This window comes from Cnephaeus nilssonii, assembly GCF_951640355.1.
Source record: "Cnephaeus nilssonii genome assembly, chromosome: 5".
NCBI classification, from domain to species: Eukaryota; Metazoa; Chordata; class Mammalia; order Chiroptera; family Vespertilionidae; genus Cnephaeus; species Cnephaeus nilssonii.
The window spans coordinates 18,225,988-18,247,894 of NC_137076.1; the positions used below are offsets into that span (position 1 = coordinate 18,225,988).

Consider the following 21,907-nt stretch of genomic DNA (forward strand, 5'->3'; position numbering starts at 1 on the left):
TTTCCTGGAGATGAAGCGTGTAGGACAGGAGAGCTGCTCACCCAGGCGCCCCCCTGCGCATGGGCACTCGGGAGCCAGGCCACCTCCCAGAGAATGGGACCCTGCCCCCTCTCCGCACCCCGTCCCTATGGGAGAGGCAGGCACTTCTGTGGGTGTCTGGGCAGCTGAAGGAAAGGCTTGGGTGAGGAGAGGGAGGAGGAGAAACGGATATGCTGAGTGGGGAGCCCCTCGAGGTCTGGGAGCCCCAGAAACTCAGCGGGTGACAACTGCCCCTGCACCAGGGGGCGGGGCCTCTTGGCACGCATGTTCGCCATCCACCGAGGTATCGACCTTCAAGACGGACCACTGGCATACGGCCCGCACCCCAAACAGCCACCCTGCCATGGGTCCAAGCGGGACCCTGGCCTTTAACCTCTCTAGCCTTCAAGGGGTAGAGAGGTCAAAGGTCATGCTTTCTCACCCAGCGGCAGCCCCAAGCCCTTACAAGGCACTTGTGCCTGGAGAAGGGAAATTCCATCTGGGATATGAAAAAAAAAAAAAGCCCTTTTTGGCTCCTCCAAGTCCATGGATGCCATGGGATTCATAGCCAGGAGGATTGAGGGGGCAACTTGGCACTAAGGTGGCCTGCCTCTCCCCTCCGGCCACCATCGGTGAGTGCCCCACGTGGCTCGGTCTTCCGGTGGAGGCTGGGGACACGGGGAAGAATGGAGCTTTGTCCCACCACCCTTGAAGGAGAATTCTGGCTCAGACACTTCAAGGGGTGGAGAGGTCAAAGGTCAACAGTCTAGACAGTGGCAGCAAAAAAAGAGGCTGGTGTGGGGGGGCAGATTGCCCCCAGCAGCTCCCCTCCCCAACCTGGGTACTCCCAAGGGCGCAGGAATGCCGGTGCACCCGCCCCCCACCCCCGCTGGCCTAGCTTCCCAGCAGAAGCTTCTAAGATAACAATAAGGTATCTTGAATCTACTTTTCCAGCTGTCCCCTGAGCAGGCCCATCCTGTCTGGAAGTTTCCATGCCAACAGGCAGCAGGGCAGCTGAAAATTATTTTCCTTGCTGAAACGATTGCAATCTGATACTCTCTCCAAAGACTTGGCGCTGATCAGGAAGCCATGACTTTGCCCCCTGCCTGGCCCTGTCTCTCCCAGTGGCCAGGGCACCTTGGCTGTTCCTTGACCGGACTGGTGGCACCCCGCCCAGAACACCAACTCAAATCCTTCCTTCTTTCCTTCCTTCTTTTTCCTTCCTTCCTTCCTTCCTTCCTTCCTTCCTTCCTTCCTTCCTTCCTTCCTTCCTTTTCCTTCCTTCCTTCCTTCCTTCCTTCCTTCCTTCCTTCCTTCCTTCCTTCCCACCATCTTCTTTCTTTTTTAAGTTACTCACACACACACCACTGACCTTCTTTTTGGAGGGGAAGTGGGAGCCAAAGAAGCTGAGAGAAGAATCAAGGTCTGAGGTGCAGAGGCTCTGGCATATTAAACCAGACACCCAAATCACTGTCCCTCCCCCGATCCCCCACCGCAGCACCCCGCCCTCCACAGGGGCTCACCAGGGAGAGGCCCCCTTCAGCTTTCATTTAAGACCCCCCAGCATCACTTCTCACCTGTCCCCCATCAGTCTTCACATCACATCCCTCGGTTCAACTTTCCACCATTAGCAAGGTCACACCCACCTCTTCTGGTCTCATTCTCCTCCACACCTGACAAGCTGCACCCATTCCACAGACCCACCCTTTTGTCCCATTCTGTACCCCCAATCTGAGACTCTGGAAATGACCAGGGAGAGGAATTGGGCCTGGCCCTCTCTTCTTACACAAAAACATTTTGGTCTGAGACCCAACAAATGCAGACAGACATCATGGAGTGAATGGATGAGTTGACCCAAAAGAAAATTTTTTTTAAATTCAAAACAGGAAAAAAAAAAAAAAAGCTGTCAGGGAGTGAGTGAAATAATAGCTGTCTGATTAAATAAAAATGAGCTAAATGTGCTGCATCATGGATCAGGACAGGATTCCGGTCCAACTCAAGGAAATTGAAAACTAATGTGGGAACATAAAAATGACACACACACACTTGACAATGATCAGACAATAAGTTACGTCTCTCAGTTGCTAAGTCACTGGGTGCTTTAAACAGGGAGGTGGAATGAGGACAAAAGAAAGATGAAAATGCGGACTTTGGGGAGCGTCTGGGTTCCAGCGGGTACCCAGCTAGATTGGACCTGGCTCACCTCCAGTCCTCACCTCCCTCCCCATCTTGCCAAGATTCATTTTCTCCTCAGAGCCCCCAAAATCAGACCTTTGGGGAGCAGAGCTAGATGGAACTTGATGCTATGAATAGGACCTCTGCCCCCCCCCCCAGCCTTGAGCCCCCCACATTCAAAAGAGCCACAATTTCTGCTCACAGAAGCCAGGTGAGGGAGTAGATGCAATTATATCCCACACACCCAGATTTCTCAGGAGACCCCAAACTCAGACTGGGAACATTTCTGGCAGAGGGAGGGCTGGCATGGAAAGGGAAGCAGAGGCCCAATCATTTCTGCCTGCTGGCCACAGTCTACGCCCACTGCCCAGCACCCTCCCCGTCTCCCACCAGTGCCCACTTCCCTCCTCCAGAGAAAGCCCAGGAGTCGGAAAATGCCTTTAACTCAGAAACACATGAACCTGGCTCCCAGTCCACACAGCAGCTCAGCAGAGGCAGGACCCACCCCGGGCACTGGAACAGGAAGGAAAGAAGGTAAATGTTTAAGAAAACAGAATAAAAATATCAACTAGTTTTAAAAAACCCACAAAACTGGCCCTGGCCGGGTAGGTCAGTTGGTTAGAGTGTCATCCTGATACGCCAAGGCTGTGGGTTCGATCCCTGGTCAAGGCACACACCAGAATAAACCAATAACTGCATATATAAGACGAGGAACAAATTGATGTCTCTCTCTCTCTCTCTCTCAAATCCATTTAAAAAAATAAATAATTAATTAAAAATAGCCCTGGCCAGGTAGCTTGGTTGGTTGGGGCATCACCCTGAAACACCATGGCCGTGGGTTCAATCGACCGTCAGGACACATACAAGAATCAATCAATGGCCCTAACCGGCTTGGCTCAGTGGATAGAGCCTTGGCTTTTGGACTGAAGGGTCCCAGGTTTGATTCCGGTCAAGGGCACATGCCTGGGTTGCGGGCACATCCCCAGTAGGGGGTGTGCAGGAGGCAGCTGATCGGTGTTTCTCTGTTATCGATGTTTCTAACTCTCTATCCCTCTCCCTTCCTCTCTGTAAAAACAAAATCAATAATAAAAAAAAAAAAGAATCAATCAATGAGTGCATAAATAAGTGGAACAACAAATCGATGTTTCCCTCTTTCTCTCTCTCTCCCCCTTCTTCTCTCTCTAAAAATCAGTAAGTAAAAAATTAAAAACAAACAAACAAAAACCTGCATGTGGGGATATCGATGGGATCCAATACAGCATCAGATTCTAGTTTGCTTCACACGTAGGGAAATGATAAAACCACATGTTCTCCGGTTGCTGCTGCCGCCCTGTCCTGACGGTGCCAAGGCACAGCTGAAGTTAGTTGCCTCCTGGGAAATGTCACGCTCGCCCCTGGCTGTAAGTCCAAAGTCACCAGGGAGGGAGATAAAAATGTACCCCTGAATCTGGGGGCGACTCCAAAACCCATCTCCACAAAAGCCCGCTGGTCAATGCGCCAGCACACCTGGAGCTTGGCAAACTCCACCCCCAGGCCCGGCTTTGGGCGCCCCCTAAAGAAACAGGAAGCTGGTCCCTAGCACCAAAGCTGCAAAAATCCAGGCCAGATGTGCGGTGGGTTTTCAGCTGCTACAAATTTTTACATATTAAAAAAAAAAAAAAATCATGTGCATGTCAAGATGGCAAAGTCGGCCTTTCCACTGGTGGGCCCCGCTCCAGAGCTCACAGCGTGGGTGTTGAAAGGATCAGCACACCCTTCAATCTCCTGGGGCAGCAGACCCTCCCCCCCACCCCCTCAGTCCCCAAACCCAAGCAAGGTCAATGTCAGTCCCCAAACAAAGATGCAGGTCCAGCGTTCGGGACAGCCTGTGTTTTAACCAAAGGGAATATAAATTACTCTGTGCCCAAACTAGCACTATTGTGTCAAAAAAGAGAGTAAGGCCTTGGCCGGGAGCTCATTTGGTTAGAGCGTCGTCCGGATATGTCAAAGTTGTGGGTGCAATCCCCCGTCGGGGCACGTACAAACAGCAACTAATGAGTGCATAAATAAGTGGAACAACAAATCAGTGTTTCTCTCTCCCCCCTTCTCTCTCTCTCAACAATTAGTTTAAAAAAGAGAGAGAGAATAGAATTTTGAAAATAACAATGTCACGGCATAGCCCAAGGCTGTCCAAGCTGTTGGGACATGGATCAGGGCAGACTCTTGGAGAGGCTTTTACGGGGAAAACCAGTCATGGGATGGAGGGGGCTCCGAAATCCCTTCACCAGAGCCCTAAGAAGCAGGTGTACAGGTGGCCCCCCGTCGTGGGATCGCAGCGTGGAGATAAACCCAATCGGGATTCTCTTCGGAAATCCGCACCCAAGGGTCTCCAGACATCGTGGCCACCTCCCCAGATGCAAAGGGAAACAGAGAAAAAATCTGCAGCAGCCTCCTTCACACCAATCAGCACTTTTGCAGATCCAAAGGGAGAGGAGGTACGGACGTAGGAATATCTGATCCGAATCAGATCACCGGCTGGAAGTTTGCCTCCTCCTGGGTCCCTGGTAGGACGAGGCCTGCGTGGCTCTCAGTGTTCGTGGCGACAGTGGGTGTTGCCCTCGGACTGCTCCAGGACACCCAGCATCTCCTCGATGATGGCCCGCAGCGCCCGGCCCAGCTGGTCTGCGTTGTACGGCTTGCCCAGTGGAGGCACGTGGACGAAGGCTGAGCGGCCGTGACTCTGGTACAGAGAGGTGTAGTAGGTGAAGTCACAGAGGTACCTAGGCCGTGGGACATAGGGGGCAGGAGGGAGATCAAAACACAGTCAGACTAACAGGACAACCTCCCTCCAGACCTCCTGTCAGACACCCAATCCCACCGGAAAGCCACAGGAGGGAAGGAACACTGCTTCTCCCTCCCCAGGTTGGCAAAATAAAAAACAACAACCACCTGTGAACTCCCAGGGCTGGTCTGTATGCGGGGACGTAGGCAGTGTGACGTGCTGCTAGTGGGGAATGCACACTGCCCCCGGGGAAGGCGCTTGGGCCGGCTCGCATAATGACGAAGGCACAGTCTTTACAAACTGATAGTTCCAGTTTTTAGAACTACCTTCGGGAGCCAGCTGCACGAGGGCACAGAAAGATAAACAAGGTGTCCAATGCAGTGTGTGTATAACAACAGGACAACAGGAAGCAATCTGCTAGGGTCCGAATGTGTGTGTGTGTGTGTGTGTGTGTGTGTGTGTGTGTGTGTGTGTGCCCCTGCCCCCAACACACAATTTATATGTAGAAGCCCTCATTCCCAATGTGATGGTATTAAGAGGTGGGGTCTTTGAGAAGTGAGAGCCCTTACCGATGGGGTTGGTGACCTTATTTATAAAAGAGACCTCAGAGAGCTCTCTTGCTCCTCCCACCGTGTGAGGACATACAAGAAGCCAGCCATCTGGAGGAGGGCCTTCCTCAGAACACGACAGTGCCGGCACCTTGACCTTGAACTTCCCAGCCTCCAGAACTGTGAGCAATACACTTCTGTTGTTGACAAGCGCCCCCAGTCTGTGGCATTTGGTTATTGCGACTCAAACAGACTAAGACACAGCCTAAAGGTCCACTGACAGAAGAGGGGCTTAATACACTTTGGTTTGTCCACATGGCGGAAAACTCTGCAACCATTTACAAGGCACGTGGTAGATCCAGAGGAAGACAGAGAACTCGCGAAGACCCAGTCGTGTGTCCATAAGTGAAACCGTGGAAGGTAATGCTCAGGAAAATCCATGCCACATCACCCCATCCACATAAAAGCAAAGCAAAACAGGACAAAATCCTACAGCAGCACGCCAAGTGCTCTATACATGTATGGGAACATGGAGGTGATGGGAGGGTTCGTAATTTAAGTCTCTCGTTTAACAGAGGGATCACTAGGGGGAAGGAAAGAGGGCAAGAGAATGTTTCTCAATGGGAACATATGAGAACCTAGTCTAGAATTATCGGTGCAATTTAAAACTGGTTTTAAGAAGAGATGGATAATACATTCAGTCACTCTTACATCCATCAGTCAACTAAGTTTGTCACCGGCTGCCTTAGGGCTGGAGAAGTGTAAGAAGTGTTGAGAAATCAAGGTACCAGGTGCCGAGAGGGAGTGGAACAGAGGACACAACTTGGTCTGGGAGGTAGAGGAGGCCTCGCGAAGGAGGCAACATGTTGGAGCTGAGACCTGAAAGAGGCCTTATCGGAGGGAGGCAAGTTTGGGCAGAGGCTACAGCGAGTGCAAAGTCCCTGTGGCTAGAGTGAGCCTGGTGTGTTTGAGGGACAGGAAGAGGCTGGTTGGTGGGTCTGGAATGCAATGGGTAAGGAGAGAGTGGAGGCAGATGAGGGTGGGGGAGTGGGTAGGAGCCAGACCACATAGCACCTGGGGATGGTGGGGAGAGACTGGGATTTTATTCCAGGTGCAGTGGGAGCTTTAGGGAGGATTCAGCAAGGAGGAGACATCATCTGACCTAAATTTATAAAAGACCTGTTAATAGTCTCCCTTCCAAATTCATGTTCACCTGGAACCTCAGAATGAGCCCTTATTTGGATATGGGGGTTTAGCACATGTAATTAGGTAAGAGGAGGTCATACTGGACTAGGGTGGGTCCTAAATCCAATGACTGGTGTCCTCATAAGAAGGCTATATGGCTTAGGCCAGTGGTCGGCAAACCGCGGCTCGCGAGCCACGTGTGGCTCTTTGGCCCCTTGAGTGTGGCTCTTCCACAAAATACCACGTGCGGACGCGCATGTACAGTGTGATTGAAACTTCGTGGCCCATGCGCAGAAGTTGGTTTTCGGCCTGGGCGAGTCTATTTTGAAGAAGTGGCGTTAGAACACTCAAGGGGCCAAAGAGCCGCATGTGGCTCGTGAGCCGCGGTTTGCCGACCACTGGCCTAGGCAGTTTGGCTCAGTGGATAAAGTGTTGGCCTATGGACTGAACAATCCCAGATTCCATTCCGGTCAAGGGCACATACCTCCTCCCTGGCCCAGGCCCTGGTCGGGGCTCGTGCAGGAGGCAATCAATCAATGTGTTTCTTTCACATCGATATTTCTCTCTGTCTTTCCCTCTCTCTTCCACTCTCTCTAAAAATTAATGGAAAAATATCCTCGGATGAGGATTAAAAAAAAAAAAAAAAAAGGCCATAGGAAGACAGAGGCAGAGATTGGGGTGACACATCTACAAGCCAAGGAACACAAAAGGTCGCTGGCAGCCGCCACAGGTCAGGAGAGAGGCAGGGAACAGACGCTCCTTCAGAGCTTTGAGAAGGAATGGACCTGCTGACCCTTTGATTGTGGACGTCTAGCCTCCAGAACTGGGAGAGAACACATGTGTGTGTGTGGTTTTGTTATAGCCGCCGCAGGAAAACTAGGATAGAAATAGACGGCTTGGAGGAGGACTGGCAGGAGGAACAGCAGGGAGTTGGCTGGAGCGGCATCCAGATGGGAGCCGGCAGGGACCTGGGTGGGGAGGAGGGGGCAGATCCATACGTAACGAGTTCCAGAAGTAGAATCAGCGCGACCTGCTAAGTGTATATCCTTCGTCCCGTGGTTTATGAATGGTGAGCCTGCAGCCCTCGGAGGCCAAAGTCAACACACTTGGCTTGCTCAATACCAGCCTGGGCCAGTGGAGGAGGGGAACGCCCGCTCACACCCACTCCACGGGGCCCTACCTGCCGGCATCTTGCGAGATGGTCACCGACACGTCCAGGCCCAGCGTCGTGACCCTCTTGCACACGGCGTCCATGTCGATGATGGAGTCGATGCTTTCGGGCCCATCCTCCACGCAGCACTGGGAGCCGGGGCAAAAGCGGCAATTGTCCAGCCCTTTGTAGCCCTTGTTGTGGCCGCACTTCTCCAGCGTGACTGTGGTTGCCATGCCCGACACGCCCACGTGCACCACGAGCTGCAGACACACAGGCAGGGCTTAACAGGGTCTGCCCCTGGGACTAGGTCAAGGAGAGGGTGGCATCCTTGCTAGACTCCACCCAGGGTTACACCGTTCCTGCCCTCTTGCTGCTGGAGTAGACCCCATAGTCACTACTGCAGAAAGGTATGCCAGGGGAAACATGCAGGGATGTGAAACATGCAAGGATGTTCCTGTAGCCTTTAATCCAATCAAATACTGGAAAACACGTAATTAGCTATTTGTGTGGGCTGGTTAAATAAATTATGAACCTACTATGTTGCTGTGAAAATGCCCAAAGCAGTTCTATAAGGAATGATCTCCAAGACACATTGCCAAATGCAAAAGACAAAAGTATAACTTTTAGGAATGTAGCCTAAAATATTCAAAGATGTGATCGTCTTTCCATGCTCACTTCCGGGTTATTTATAAAAATGAGAAAAAAACATGGAAACAAGTAGCATACCCAATTATAAGAGAATGGTTATAAAAATTACCCAGTGATTAAAATAATGTTTAGGGAGGATTTTTAATGACCTAGGTGATGAAATGCTCATGATAAAGCATTTATGAAAAGCAGGATACCAAAACTGAATACAATTTAACTTCAACCATCAATTATTGGTGTGTATGCTTATACACAGAAGGGGCACTGTAAGAAAATGTGTGAACACTTAAAATATAGGCAGCTACTGAGAACTTGACATGTGGCTGGTGCAAACTGAGATGTACAGTCAAGTGTAAAAACTATCAGATTTTGGGGATTGGGCACCAAAAAAATGTAAAACATCTCGATGATGTTTTAAAATGTGGATTGCAGAGGAACCAAGATGGCGGCAAAGTTAAACAACTAAACTGCCACCTCGCACAACAATTTAAAAAATACAACTAAAAGACAAAACGTCTACACCCAGAACCACGGGAAAGCTGGCTGAGTGGATGATTTACAACTAAGAAGAGAAAGGAGCACAAACGCGGAAAAGCTGAGGTACGGAGGCGCGTGAATTGGGCTGGCGGTGGGCGACTGGGTGCGCGGCTTTTCTTCAACCCAAAGGGAGACAAGCTCCTGATCACTCTGAAATCCAGTTTCTGGGGACACGCGGGAGACCCAGACGCCTACGGGAAGAAGCTGGACTCTCGGCTATCGGGTCGGAAAGTGAGAGTGACTTTTTGCAGAGGTGCGCCCAGCAATCAGTGTTTCCTGAGCTGGAGTATGGGACACAGGGACTTGGAAACGCGGAAAGGCAGAGACTGATGGCAGCCATCGCCGTTGGCCACGCCCCAGCCTAGTGACGCCCTGAGACCCCGCCCCGCCCTGAGACCCTGCCCCGCACATTCTACAAACCCGCCCAGGCTCCACACAGTGGCTTTTGCATATAAATGGCCTGTTCTGTGGCAGCTTAACCAAATTAACTGCAGCTCCAGTCAGACTGCTCCAAAACCGCCCAAGCAAAGAGGAGAAAACTGTAGTTCTTGCTGTAGCTCCTGCTGGGGGGCCTCAGACAGTAGCTGACCTGCACCCCATTGGAGATCCAGACACTAGTGTATCTAGTGGTCGGTGTGAGACGACATCATATTTCAACCACTCTCATAAGGGACACATTCAAGAGGCAGATTCAGTGAGCACCAAAGCCCTACTGGAACAAGTCCTGCCCCATAAGCGTGTCTCCAGCATAGCAATTCTTCTGTTATAGACACAGCGGGTCCTCACAACCAATTGGCCTGGAGGTCAATTCCTCCCAGTGACACCAACAACAATCAAGACTTAACTACAACAAGGCTGTACACACAGTCCACAAAGGGGTACACCAAGAGTGTCCACCTCAGGTAACTGGGAGGCTGACCCGTTGAACCAATAGGACACCTAGTACACAAAGCTACCCAACCAACTCAGGGAAGCAGCGAAAATGAGGAGGCAAGGAAACAGATCCCAAACGAAAGAAATGGAGGAGAACAAACGAATGGACATAGAGTTCAAAACCACGGTTATAAGGTTTTTCAAGAATTTCATGGAAAAGGCCGATAAATTTAATGAGACCCTCGAGGATATGAAAAAGGACCAACTAGAAATTAAACATACACTGACTGAAATAAAAAATATTATACAGAGACCCAACAGCAGACTAGAGGAACGCAAGAATCAACTCAAAGATTTGGAATACAAAGAGGCAAAGGACACTCCTCCAGAGAAGCAAGAAGAGAAGAGAATTCACAAAGTTGAAGATAGTGTAAGAAGCCTCTGGGACAACTTCAAGCATACCAACATCAGAATTATGGGGGTGCCAGAAGAAGAGAGAGAGCAAGATGCTGAAAACCTATTTGAAGAAATAATGACCGAAAACTTCTCCCACCTGATGAAAGAAATAGACTTACAAGTCCAGGAAACACACAGAACCCCAAACAAAAGGAATCCAAAGAGGACCACACCAAGACACATCATAATTAAAATGCCAAGGGCAAAAGACAAAGAGAGAATCTTACAAGCAGCAAGAGAAAAACAGTTAGTTACCTACAAGGGAGCACCCATACGATTATCAGCTGATTTCTCAACAGAAACTATGCAGGCCAGATGGGAGTGGCAAGAAATATTCAAAGTGATGAATAGCAAGAACCTACAACCAAGACTACTCTACCCAGCAAAGTTATCATTCAGAATTGAAGGGCAGATAAAGAGCTTCACAGATAAGAAAAAGCTAAAGGAGTTCATCACCACCAAACCAGTATTATAAGAAATGCTGAAATGTATTCTTTAAAAAGAGGAAAAAGAAGAAAAAAAGTAAAGATAAAAATTATGAACAACAAATACATATCTATCAACAAGTGAGTCTAAAAGTCAAGTGAATTAAAAATCTGAGGAACAGAATAAACTGGTGAACATAATAGAATCAGAGGCATAGAATGGGAGTGGATTGATAATTCTCAGGGGGAAAGGGGTGTTTTTGTTGGGGGGGTACAGGAAGAGACTGGACAAAAATCATACTCCTATGGATAAGGACAGCGGGGGGAGGTAAGGGTAGAGTGGGGATGGAAACCGGGTGGTGGGGAGATATGGGGGGGGAAAAGGAGAAACAGTTGTAATAATCTGAACAATAAAGATTTATTAAATTTAAAAATAAATAAATAAAAAAATAAAATGTTGATTGCATGTGATCCAAGTAGGAACAAAGCTCCATAAATCATCCGGGGGTGGGGTGCCCACCTCGGGTCCCGATATGGAAGCACCTGCCTTTGCCCCACTCACCTGTGGGCTGTGCTTCTCCCACAGGGCGGGGATGAGCCTCTGGACTGTCTTGTACTCGACGGGAATCTCATACACGTGCAGGTCCACACTGTCGCCCAGGCCCAGCTTCTCCAGCTCCTGAAAGCGAGGGAGTGGGAGAGTCGGAGCATTAGGGAGCACAGCAATAACGTGTTCCCTGGGGATAAACTGGCCGATCCTCAGAAAACAGGCAGGTGTCCTGACTCTGGGCAGAGGGGGTAGGCAAGTGTGCTGGTCTACCCCGAAGCTCTCCCCTCACCCCCTTCCCCACCCGCTCGCCTCGAACTCTATCTGCACTTCCATGCGCGGCAGGGGTGTGATGCTGCAGCCTCTGGAGCTAGGCTCTTGGGTTTGAACCCTGCCTATGTGACCTTGGGCATGTTACTTAACCTCTCTGAGCCTCAGTTTTCTCATCTGTAAAATGGGGATTTAAAAAAAGTACTTAACCTTACAATGTGCTTATAAGAAATAAACGAACAAATTCACACTAAGAGTTCCAAGCAAAGCTCAAATAACGCTGCCACTGTTACTACTGTTTTTGTTGTTACTACACTTTCCCCGGTTACACCTGGTAAGAACTGTGTATAGACATGGGGAGTGGTATATAGCAGGAGCTCAGCATGCATATGCAGAGGCTTCCCAACTCCTGAGGGAGCCTCTAACCATCTTGGGCACGAGGTGGTATAAGAACATCATGAATTGTATATATACAAAAATGGGCTAGGGGTTACTGCGTACACACTTTTCTGGGGAAACACTGATGCTTTCCACCAAGGGTCTTCCTGTTAGTTCCTTGTGGGCAGAGCCTACCACCTGGCTGGCCCCAGGCACAGTGCGCGGGAGGCCCAGAACCAGATTCGCTGGAGGAACAGGGACCCGGCCAGCCCGGCACCCACAGCGGGGCAGAGATAGTTGAGGATGAAGATTTCAGCTCAATATGAAAATCTGGGCATTCTTCATAGAATTAATACTCCAAATAATGATTATCAGTCGAGCTATTTCACATTATTCTCAGATCTCATGCAGTGCTTTGAAAATGCTACTGCTGGCGGGCATTCTCAGGGCTGAGGGCGGGTCCCAGGTGCAGCATTGGTGTGACTGGCCTCCGTGAATCTGCCACAGGTGAGTTCTTGCATCCCCTCCAGAGGCTTCAGGATTTCCTTATCTGGTCGCCCGACCTTGCTATCCCTGCTGCCCAACGCCACACCCAATCACTGCAGTTTACTCTGGAGAGCATCTGACGCCTGGAAAAGCAGGTCTCTCCTCACTGATAGATAATTCCAAACTGCTCCCCAAAGAGGGTGCAGCAGGTCACCTGAAACAAGGACACCTGGAGGGTGGGTGGGGCATGATGGGGGGGTGTGGGCGGCCAGGCAGGGGAGGGGTGGTGTCGCAAATGCCAACACCAGGAACTGGAACCTCTTCCCTCTCATCAAGCCCAGTGACTTGTGGGACCAGGAAGGACCCCCAGAGATATCCCACAGCTGGACAGATGAGGGCAGAGTACAACCCTACACCCCGAACACTGGCGCTCGGTGAGCTGCAGACCGTGGCTGGGACGGTTGGTTGTGGGGGTGTGGGGTTATGCTCTGTGTGATATTGATTTTATTTTTTATTTTTATTTTTTAAAAATGTCTTCACTAATATGTGTTTATTAATTTGAGAGAGAGGAGAGGTAGAAACATCAATGATGAGAGAAAAATCATCGATCGGCTGCCTCCTGCACGCCCCATACTGGGGATTGAGCCCGTACCCCGGGCATGTGCCTTGACCAGAAATCGAACCTTGACCTCCTGATTCATAGGTCAGTGCTCAACCAATGACCCTCACTGGCTGGGCTGAAATTGATTTTAAAACATTAAAATACACTAAAGAGGAACTTTGTAAAATATTTCATTTCCCCACCATCACTTCTCGTCGTCATTCGCATTTTCATTCTTCCAGCTCCCCTTCCATCTAAACCTCCGCTCTCTGGACTGTGCAGTGGGACGAGGGAAGACATTCTTTAAGGATCTGAGATTCAGAGACAGAGCAGGCACATGCGGCCAGCGTGCAATCAGGCCTCCTACCTGACCAGATTGCTTTTCGCCCCGTCAAACCCCCGAGAAGCGCGGGAGGTTTCAGCTCTGTGAGCACCATTCCAACTCCCCAATTTCATAAACGTTTACCCAGGTTCTACACACTGAAGTGATTATTATGGCCACACAAACATGGACAGACCACCATTTGCCTGAGGTTTGCTGGTTACACCTGAATTTTGTTTGTCAACTCGATTTGGAGACCAGGTCCCACTGTGTTCTGCCCCACAGTGTCCCAGCCTCCTGACCCCCAAGGCAAAATCTAAAATCGTATCACACCACCCTGGCCAGTGTGGCTTAGCTGGCTGGGCACCATCCCGTGCACAGAAAAGTTGCCAGTTTGATTCCCTGTCAGGGCACATGCCCAGGTTGCGGGCTTGATCCCCAGTAGGGGGTGTGCAGGAGGCAGCTGATCAATGATTCTCATCATTGATGCTTCTATCTCATCTCTCCCCCTCTCCCTTCCTCTCTGAAATCAATAATTAAAAGAAATCGTTGAGCCCTAGCCAGTTTGGCTCAGTGGATAGAGTGTCAGCCTGCGGACTGAAGGGTCCCGGGTTCGATTCCAGCCAAGGGCACATGCCTAGGTTGCGGGCTCAATCCCCAGTGTGGGGCATGCAGGAGGCAGCCGATCAATGATTCTCTCTCATCATTGATGTTTCTATCTCCCTCTCTGAAATAAAAATATACATATAAAAAACATCAATGGAAAAAATACCTTTTAAAAAGCCGTTGAGGTAAAGTTTATATTATGTATATTTTACCACAATAAAAAATGACTTAGAAGTCAAGAAAAAAATTAAATTATATTTATCTTATTTACTTCTCTATAGAGAAAAAGCAAACGTAATATAATACTAAGAATTGGGAAATCTGGGCATGAAAAAGACTTCTTTGTATTATTCTTATAACTTGTCAAAAATTTAGTTGAACGGGGATAAAGACGGTTGCTTCCTCTCCGCACACGCTGGGAGGAGTTTCCAGCAAAGGCTTTGTCTGGTATAGGGTAAATCATCTCGTCCATCCTTACACCCCACCAACCATGACCCCACCCTGTTCTTACCCTCCTGTCCTCACTGCTTGGAATTTTCCTGCCTTACCCCATGTCTTCTTCCTGTGCCCAGGCAACCTTTTCTGGCAACAGAAAACAGGTTTAAAGTCCAGAAATTGACCTGGCTGGTGTGGCTCAGTTGGTTGAGTGTCATCCCATGCACCAAAAGGTCTCGGGTTTGATTCCAGGTCAGGGCACAATGCCCAGGTTGCAGGCTTGATCCCCAGTAGGGGGCATGCAGGAGGAAGCCAATCTTTGTTTTTCTCTCTCCCTCTCCCTTCCTCTCTCTTTCTAAAAAAAAAAAAAAAGAAAAAGTACAGAAATTAAAAGAATCCATTTCTCAGGCTGAGTGAGGACTTATCTGTTCAGAGTCTCAGTCAGTAAGTTGTCCCAAGAGCAGAGATCAAGGATGCTACTACAGTAGGTCCTCGGGTTACATTGGAGATCCGTTCCGACGGCTCGAGGTAACTCGGTTTTCGCTGTAAGTCGGAACCCACCTACATAAGCACCTACATCACTCACATGGAGCACATACACAGCAGTAATGAAGTGAAACAGTACAAAAAGATTTTAAAGAAAGATAACAATTCCTTGTGGTAAATACAGTAAATAATAAAAAAACATAAAGCACATGCCCTAACTGGTTTGGCTCAGTGGATAGAGCGTCGGCCTGCGGACTCAAGGGTCCCAGGTTCGATTCCGGTCAAGGGCATGTACCTTGGTTGTGGGCACATCCCCAGTAGGGAGTGTGCAGGAGGCAGCTGATCGATGTTTCTCTCTCATCGATGTTTCTAACTCTCTATCCCTCTCTCTTCCTTTCTGTAAAAAAACAATAAAATATATTTTTTAAAAAACATAAAGCACATATGTACATACATCGAAATGACGGAACTTTTTTTTTTTTATGAGAGATGGCGACGTAACCACGAAACGACCTACGTCGAGTCCGACGTAACCGAGGGCTGCCTATAATTTGATTAGTGACCAATCCAAGCAATCCTCTCTGGGGAACAGAAACCCTCCCTGTGGCCACCATGACATAGGATGTGCCAAGGCCGGACGCCCGGCTCTGGCGGCAGGTCCTCCCCACAAACCCTCTCTGCCCTCTTCTCCAGCATAAGCGCGATGCCCCTTGCCCACATCTCCTTAGCGGTAGGAAATGAGCTGGGAGCCACAGAACGAGTCACCATCTTGATCTAACCTTTGTTCCTCGTGCTCTCTGGGTGCCAAGCTAGCCCCTTCCCAACTGGGGGGAAAATCTAAACGATGAAAACCACCCAAGTGTGGGGTCACCCCTCAGTCCCCAGAAACCAAAGAAGATGCACACACCGTGTCCAGCAGCCCCATAGCAAGCCATCCGCCTCTTGGCAAAGACCCTGATGGGAGCAAACCCCGAGTCTCCGAATGCCACGTCAGTGGGAGGAGGGGGTGAATCGGGAAAAGAGCCAGTTGCCCCCCTGCACCAAAGCAGGCTGAGCAAAAGCAACTGGCACACTTGGGTACAGAGGCTGTGCCACACGTTCAAGACCAAGCAAAACTCTATGGTGACCAAGCTCAGGATGGCAGCTGTCCCTGGGGCTGGACAGGGTATGGGCGGGGGGGGGGTGGGGGGTGGGAGGGGAGGCAGGAGAGAACATTCTAGGTGGACAGCAATGGAGCTTTGGAGACGTGGGCATAAATACTTTTCTCCGAAGTGAGGGGGATACTGCAGATCAGTACATGTCGGTCTATGCAAATTATTCTCCAATTTTAAAAAGGGTAATGGAGGTCAAAGAGCAGCTATCAAGTTCCTCTGAAGTTATGAGAAGTGGGTGACCAGCAATCTCGCTCAATTCTTTGCTTCTAAACACTTTCTGTTCCAACAGGGCCAACTGGTTCTCCTGGGGGGCTGGCAGCACACCCCAAGTCCCACAACAATTTGCAGCGAGTGCCGAGCATATCCGTGAAAGGAAGGGAACGGCCGGGGCGTCCCAGACGGTGCATTGTCCATACCCTGTCTACCTGACGAGACTCCACCGCTCGGACGCGTCTGACCGATTCCCTTGACCCCACAACAAAGACCCTCTTTGTTCCCTGCTTAATAGCCTTAGCAGGTCTGTCTAGACTCGCTGTGGCAGTCATTGTCCTGTGAAGTCACCAGGACTGTGACCCGGCTCCTCCCTGCCTGCTCAGGCAGGGAATGCTCCAGACGGCCCCAAGCCAAGGGGTCCTGGCCCTTGACACCTACACCTGCCTGGGCCTCCTAGGAAGAGAGACATGCAGCTGGTGTCCCAGGCCACCGGGGAGAGACAGGACACGTGAAAAACACCCTCTCCCGCAGGAGGTGCTGAGGAGCCCCATCCTGGGGAAAGACCAAAGTGTGGGGTCACCCCTCAGTCCCCAGAACTCCCACCTCCTGAAGTGGCTGGTGAGGGTCCCCTAAGGCTGAAGAAGGACGGTCCCATGAAAGAAGGGGAGCAAAAGACAGAGAGAAATGGAGTAGGAAAGGAAGAGAGACTCACAGAGAGGCCGAAATAGAAAAACAAAGAGAAACAGAGATGGAGAGAGATGTAAAGAGAAGGGGAGAGAGACACAGATTGAGACAGAGAAAGACAGGGGCCCACTGAGAGGCCAAGAGAAACTGAAAGAGACAGAGGGGGAGAGAGAGAGAGAGAGATACGGGTATAAAGAGAGAAAGATGGAGAGAGAAGAGGAGAGACAGACAGGGAGAGAAGTTAGCTGGTCCCCGAGAGAGGAGGAGAGGTTCCTTCTCCAGATGGCAACCTGGGCTTCTGAGAAATCATTTGGGACAGAAAGTGACGCTGCCCACGCTGTGTAACCAAACCCCCATCTTCAGCCTCAGACAACTGTTCCTGCAACTTGAGTCTGGACCACACTCGAGGCCTATTTCTCGAGGTATCGATTTGACCTATCAACAGCTGCACTCTTTCCGCAGGCCAATCTGCTTTATCCAGGGCAACTACAAGTACCCACGCGAGCTCCGGGCAACCCCTGGGTGGAGCGTGCAGACAAGTGGGGACAAGCACAGCAATCGGCGTCCTAGCGCAGGCAAGACTCACGTGGTGGCAACAACGTCAGCAGAGAGGTTTGCATCTTGGGGAGGCGGGTAGCTGAGAGGGGCAGAAGGGGCTGGAATGTTCTAAACCCTGATCCGGACGCAGGTGACGTGAGGTGCACGTGCTAATATTCCACGGAGTTATACGAAGTGTGGGTACTCAGAGGTTATCTGTACCACTCCAGTTTTGTTTTGTTTTTTTAAAAAAAACAACAACAGAGAAACAATCGGATCTGGGCAGGTTGGTGTGTTTTGAGCTGGGGAATGGTGGAAAATCTCTTCTTGTTTCATAAACTTGAGGTTTAAGAAAACGGAAAGTCCTCCAGAGGCCAAGTCTGGAGAGATGAGCAACAGAAACAGAAGGTGTATTTCCGCTCAGGCCACAGCCTGAAAAGCAGCCATCCTCTCCCCACCCCCCCCCACCCCGCCCCCATCCAAGTCCCAAAGCTGGGAGGGGGGATTTCCAAAGATTGTTTAATTGATTTTTCTCCTATTTAGATGCAGATCATCATGTCTGGGGCCCAGGAATCCAGACACACGGCTTTGTGTCCACTCAGCCCCGTGAAGGCTCCGGTCTGAAACTCGCACAAAGCCAGACACACAAGTCTTCAGAAACACGCTGTTTCCTTTTTGTCTGGGGCTCCAGGGAGCGGGTGCTCTGAGCAAGGGCTCGGACATGCTCCCATCTGCAGGGTCCCGGGGACCCCGAACCTGGGTGATAATTTTTTTAAAAAGGTGCTAAGATTTTTGAGGTCTGGAGTAGGGGTGATAAAAAAAAGGTGGGGGCGCTCCAATTAGGGGTTGACCCATCAAAGTTTCAACTTGAATTTTTCTCCAAATTCAGGGCTCTGGCGTGGAAAGCACGCAATGCTTTAAATCAAGCAGCGAATGGGCTAGGATTAACTGGAGTTTGGCTCCGGTCTCTGCAGATCTGATTTATATAAGGAGAAAACGTTTCTCTCTTTCTCTCTGCCCATTGTTCCCTGGTCTGTCCCTCCAAATGCCCCATCTGACAAAGAAACTGGAAGGCTCACTGGTGGACACCCTGCTCAGAAAAGACGCCCCCACCCCCAATATACACAGCTTTCTCTTCCCTCGGCTGCAAGGAGGTACCACCCCCCAAGATGAACACATCCCCTCATATCCCTGCCTGGTCCCCCCAAAACATGGCTGGGGCGTGGGGCGCTTCTGAGGCAATGCCATTCCAGTTTTTTGTCTGTGTGGCTTCAGATAATTCTCTCCGGGCCTCAGTTTCCTCATCTGTCAAGTGAGTGCAGGAATAACTGCTCCTCGCCATGCAGGAGTTGTTAGGAAAATCCGGAGTGCTGGGCTGCAGAGCAGCGCTCAACACACGTACGCACAGCGGTTGCTATCTGCGAAGATGTGTGCATCAGACTGAAATATTTCATAGGACGCGTCACGGGAGATGTTCTCATTGTAGATTCCTCCTTTCTTTGGTGCCAAATACTGCCAGGGGCAGCCCAGCCCCAAGAAGGATGCCTACCCTTCATGTCTGAGTTACCTGGACTGCAATCCAGCTGGCGTTCACGGTGTGCTCCCCAAAAGGACCAAACCCTAAAAAAAACAAAACAGTAAAAGCAGCATGTCACCGCAGAGTGGCCCTTCTGAGCCTGCCAGGGTCAGGCTGTGGCCTCCACCCAGCACAGAGCAGGGAGCTGCAGAAGCAGCTGCCACCTGGGGCAATGTCGGGGGGGACGGGGGGGCCCTGTCCTGAGTTCTGGGGCACACCCAGTGGTGCTTCAGAGCCGCCCCCACACACGTGTCTGCTCTTAATGGAAGCTGTGTGTTCTTTTCTGTCCTTACTTTCATGTGACTCTCGTGCCCGGCAAAGGGCCAGTGGCCTCCTTTTGCTCCAGAAAAGGCTGGTCTTGCTCTCTCCTCAACGTCCTCCCCTGTCCTTGACCCAATGTACAATGATTTTATCACGGTCTTCCTGCGAGGCCTCCCCCCATTCTGGAAATGCAGGGGGCTGTAGGCACTCTGTGAGTTACCACTGAATGAAGAGTGGCCCTGGCCCTGGCCCTGGCCGGTGTGGCTCAGTTGGTTGGTGTCACCCCGCATACCCAAAGGTTACAGGTTCAATTCCCTATCCGGGCACTTAGTCAGGTTGCAATTGATTATTTCGCTCTGAAATTGATGTTTTGCTCTCTCCCTCTCCCTTCCTCTCTAATAATCAATAAGAAATATTTTAAAAAGAAGTAAATAAAAAGAATGGCCCTTAAGGGATGCATGTGGGTGTCTCCCAGGCCAGGCTGCCCAGACACCACCCCACCACCCTGCTCCCCACTTGCTTTTACTCCAGCCCCATGTGCAAACCAAGACGGGGAAATGTGCTCAGAGCTCTGTGTGCACTGTGGCACTGAGCTTCACTGCACCCCTTCTCAAGAAAGGGTATTCTTGGGCCCATTTTACAGGAGCCAGACTGAGGCCCAGAAAGGGGAAGCCAGCTGCCCAAAGTCACCCCGGGAAGAGACGGGAGAGCCGGAGAGCTGGGATTCAAACACAGACCCGTGAATCCCTGGCCTCCCTCTTCTCTGACCCTGTCACCTGCCTAAAGAAACAAGCACCTCCAAGGGAGGCTGCCCGGGAAGCCTGGGTCATCCAGGTGGGCCCAGGGTCCCAAATAGTGTCACGGCCTTGGAACAGCTGGACCGCACCCCCAAGCTGAGTCAGGACCTCTCCGCTCCCTCCCTCCTCTGGCATGAACTGAGAAGTCCTAGCTCAGCCACTCACAGACAGGGTGACCTCTGTGACCCTCAGGTTCCCCCTCTGCAAAACAGAGACAGGTGAGATGTCATGAGCTCAGGTAAGGACAATGCCCAGTCTGATGGCTGCCTGCACAGCTGGCCACTGAGCAACAAATAAGCGGCCAGAGGACGCTGCTGGGGGCGGGACCCTCTCCCCAGTCACACACACCTGTGAGTCAGGTGCGTGGCTTCTCCCATCTTCCCGGGAACCCCGGGGCTAGTCCCACCCCCCCCCCCAAGCCACCTGTGTGGACCTCAGCTGGACTTCCCACTGGGACCCTCCAGAAGGCGAGTCAAAATGACTCCCCAGTCGCACGCCCAGCGGAAGTTGACGTCCACGTGGTCCTGAGGCGAGTAACCTCCTGAAGGAACAGTTATTTTAGGGGAGCTGGTGACAGCGGGGGGGCCAGGCTCACCCACAAACAGCCCGGGTAGAAAAGATTTTGACCAAAACGGTGCTTGGGACAACCGGGAGAGTGGCTGGGCACCCGAAGTCCCTGAGCTCCACCCAGCCTGCCTCAGGGGGTGGGGGGTGGGGGGGAGTCGTCCCATTAGCGCAGGACTCGGGGAGCAGTGGCTAGCAGAAGGGTCATCTGTCACCGGGGCGCTTCCTGCCCACAAATCGGCCTTTGTCCCTTGGGGCGGGGGTGGGGGCAGGCCCGACCTCGGGAGGTGCAGGGAGGAGTCCAGTCCAGCTCACCCGCGGGGCAGACGGAACAGCAGGTGCCCGCAGGGTCACTGTGTCCACCCGGGGAAGGACGGACGCCAGAGCAGACTGCTCAGCGCGGGGCACTCGACTGGACCCCCACGCCCTTGCCTGCCCGGACCCTGATACTGGAGCCACAGGGGCGCCCCCTTCTCCACTTTCTACGTTGCACGGACCGAGCTGAGCTCCCGTGGGCGATGACATCTTCCAAACGTGGCATGACTTCCAGCACCTGCCCGGCCCGGGCAACGCGTCCCACCCCCGGCCCCGGCCGCCCCGGCCCCGGCCGCCGCCATCAGCGCGTACCCGTCACCACCACCGCCTTCCGGGGCTGCTCCATGGCGTTCGGGCTGCGCCTCCGACCCGCTGGAGTCCGGACTGGCGCGCCCTACGCCGCCGGAGCCCGGCCCCCGGCCCCGCCCACGCCCCGCCCACGCCCCTGGTCTCGCCCCGCCCGCGCCGCCCGGCGGGCGCCCCCACGCCCCCACCCCCAGCTCGGCCCGAAATGCCTGCAGGCACCGCTCCAAGATCGGCGTTCAACCCAGGAGCGCCCGGCTCCCCACCCCGCAGAGCCTCAGTTTTCCCACTTGTAACGGGGACAGTTTGTACCGTAGGATGTGGCCGCTTGAAATCACTGAATCAGGCGCTAGGGACAAGCTGGTCTCTTATTCCACAAGTGTTCATTGAGTGCCTGCCTGAATTACCTGGGGTTCCCTCACTTCCCTATGAGCAAGATTCCTTTCGTCCTGTTTTGCAGAAGGGGAACCTGAGGCACAGTTCGGAAGGCCACTCGGCTAGAGCCTCCAGGAATCACAGAAGTGACATTCAGGCCAGGGGGCTAAGCTAAGCAATAGTTGGGTGGTGCTGGAAGGTTCTCTGCAGGCTTCTAT

At 51.6% G+C, this 21,907-nt stretch overlaps 1 protein-coding gene across 3 annotated transcripts; it reads right to left on the reverse strand.

The window, feature by feature from the left end:
- Positions 1-1,392: 1,392 nt before the first annotated feature.
- Positions 1,393-21,385, reverse strand: PGPEP1 (pyroglutamyl-peptidase I). 3 transcript variants are annotated; one of them, XM_079772331.1, is made up of 5 exons: positions 21,324-21,385; positions 19,066-19,118; positions 11,342-11,458; positions 7,868-8,100; positions 1,393-4,912 (listed from the first exon to the last, which is right to left on the reverse strand). In XM_079772331.1, the coding sequence occupies exons 1-5, from the start codon at positions 21,355-21,357 to the stop codon at positions 4,696-4,698; spliced, it is 654 nt and encodes a 217-aa protein (XP_079628457.1). In that variant the 5' UTR covers positions 21,358-21,385; the 3' UTR covers positions 1,393-4,695. The 3 variants fall into 3 exon arrangements, with proteins under 3 accessions (XP_079628457.1, XP_079628455.1, XP_079628456.1); XM_079772329.1 differs by having other exon boundaries at positions 1,393-4,952; XM_079772330.1 differs by lacking the exon at positions 21,324-21,385 and adding an exon at positions 20,728-21,259 and having other exon boundaries at positions 1,393-4,952.
- Between the last annotated feature and the right edge of the window lie 522 nt (positions 21,386-21,907).

What these genes read in the sequence shown, in the direction of transcription:
- PGPEP1 (XM_079772330.1), bottom strand. Translation starts at nt 20,863, where the DNA reads ATGGGACGACTCCCCCCCACCCCCCACCCCCTGAGGCAGGCTGGGTGG. An exon ending in TCTACCCGGGCTGTTTGTGG is followed by an intron (nt 19,119 to 20,727) that starts GTGAGCCTGGCC and finishes TGTTTTTTTTAG; the next exon opens with GGTTTGGTCCTTTTGGGGAG. An exon ending in GGGAGAAGCACAGCCCACAG is followed by an intron (nt 8,101 to 11,341) that starts GTGAGTGGGGCA and finishes GTGTGTCTGCAG; the next exon opens with CTCGTGGTGCACGTGGGCGT.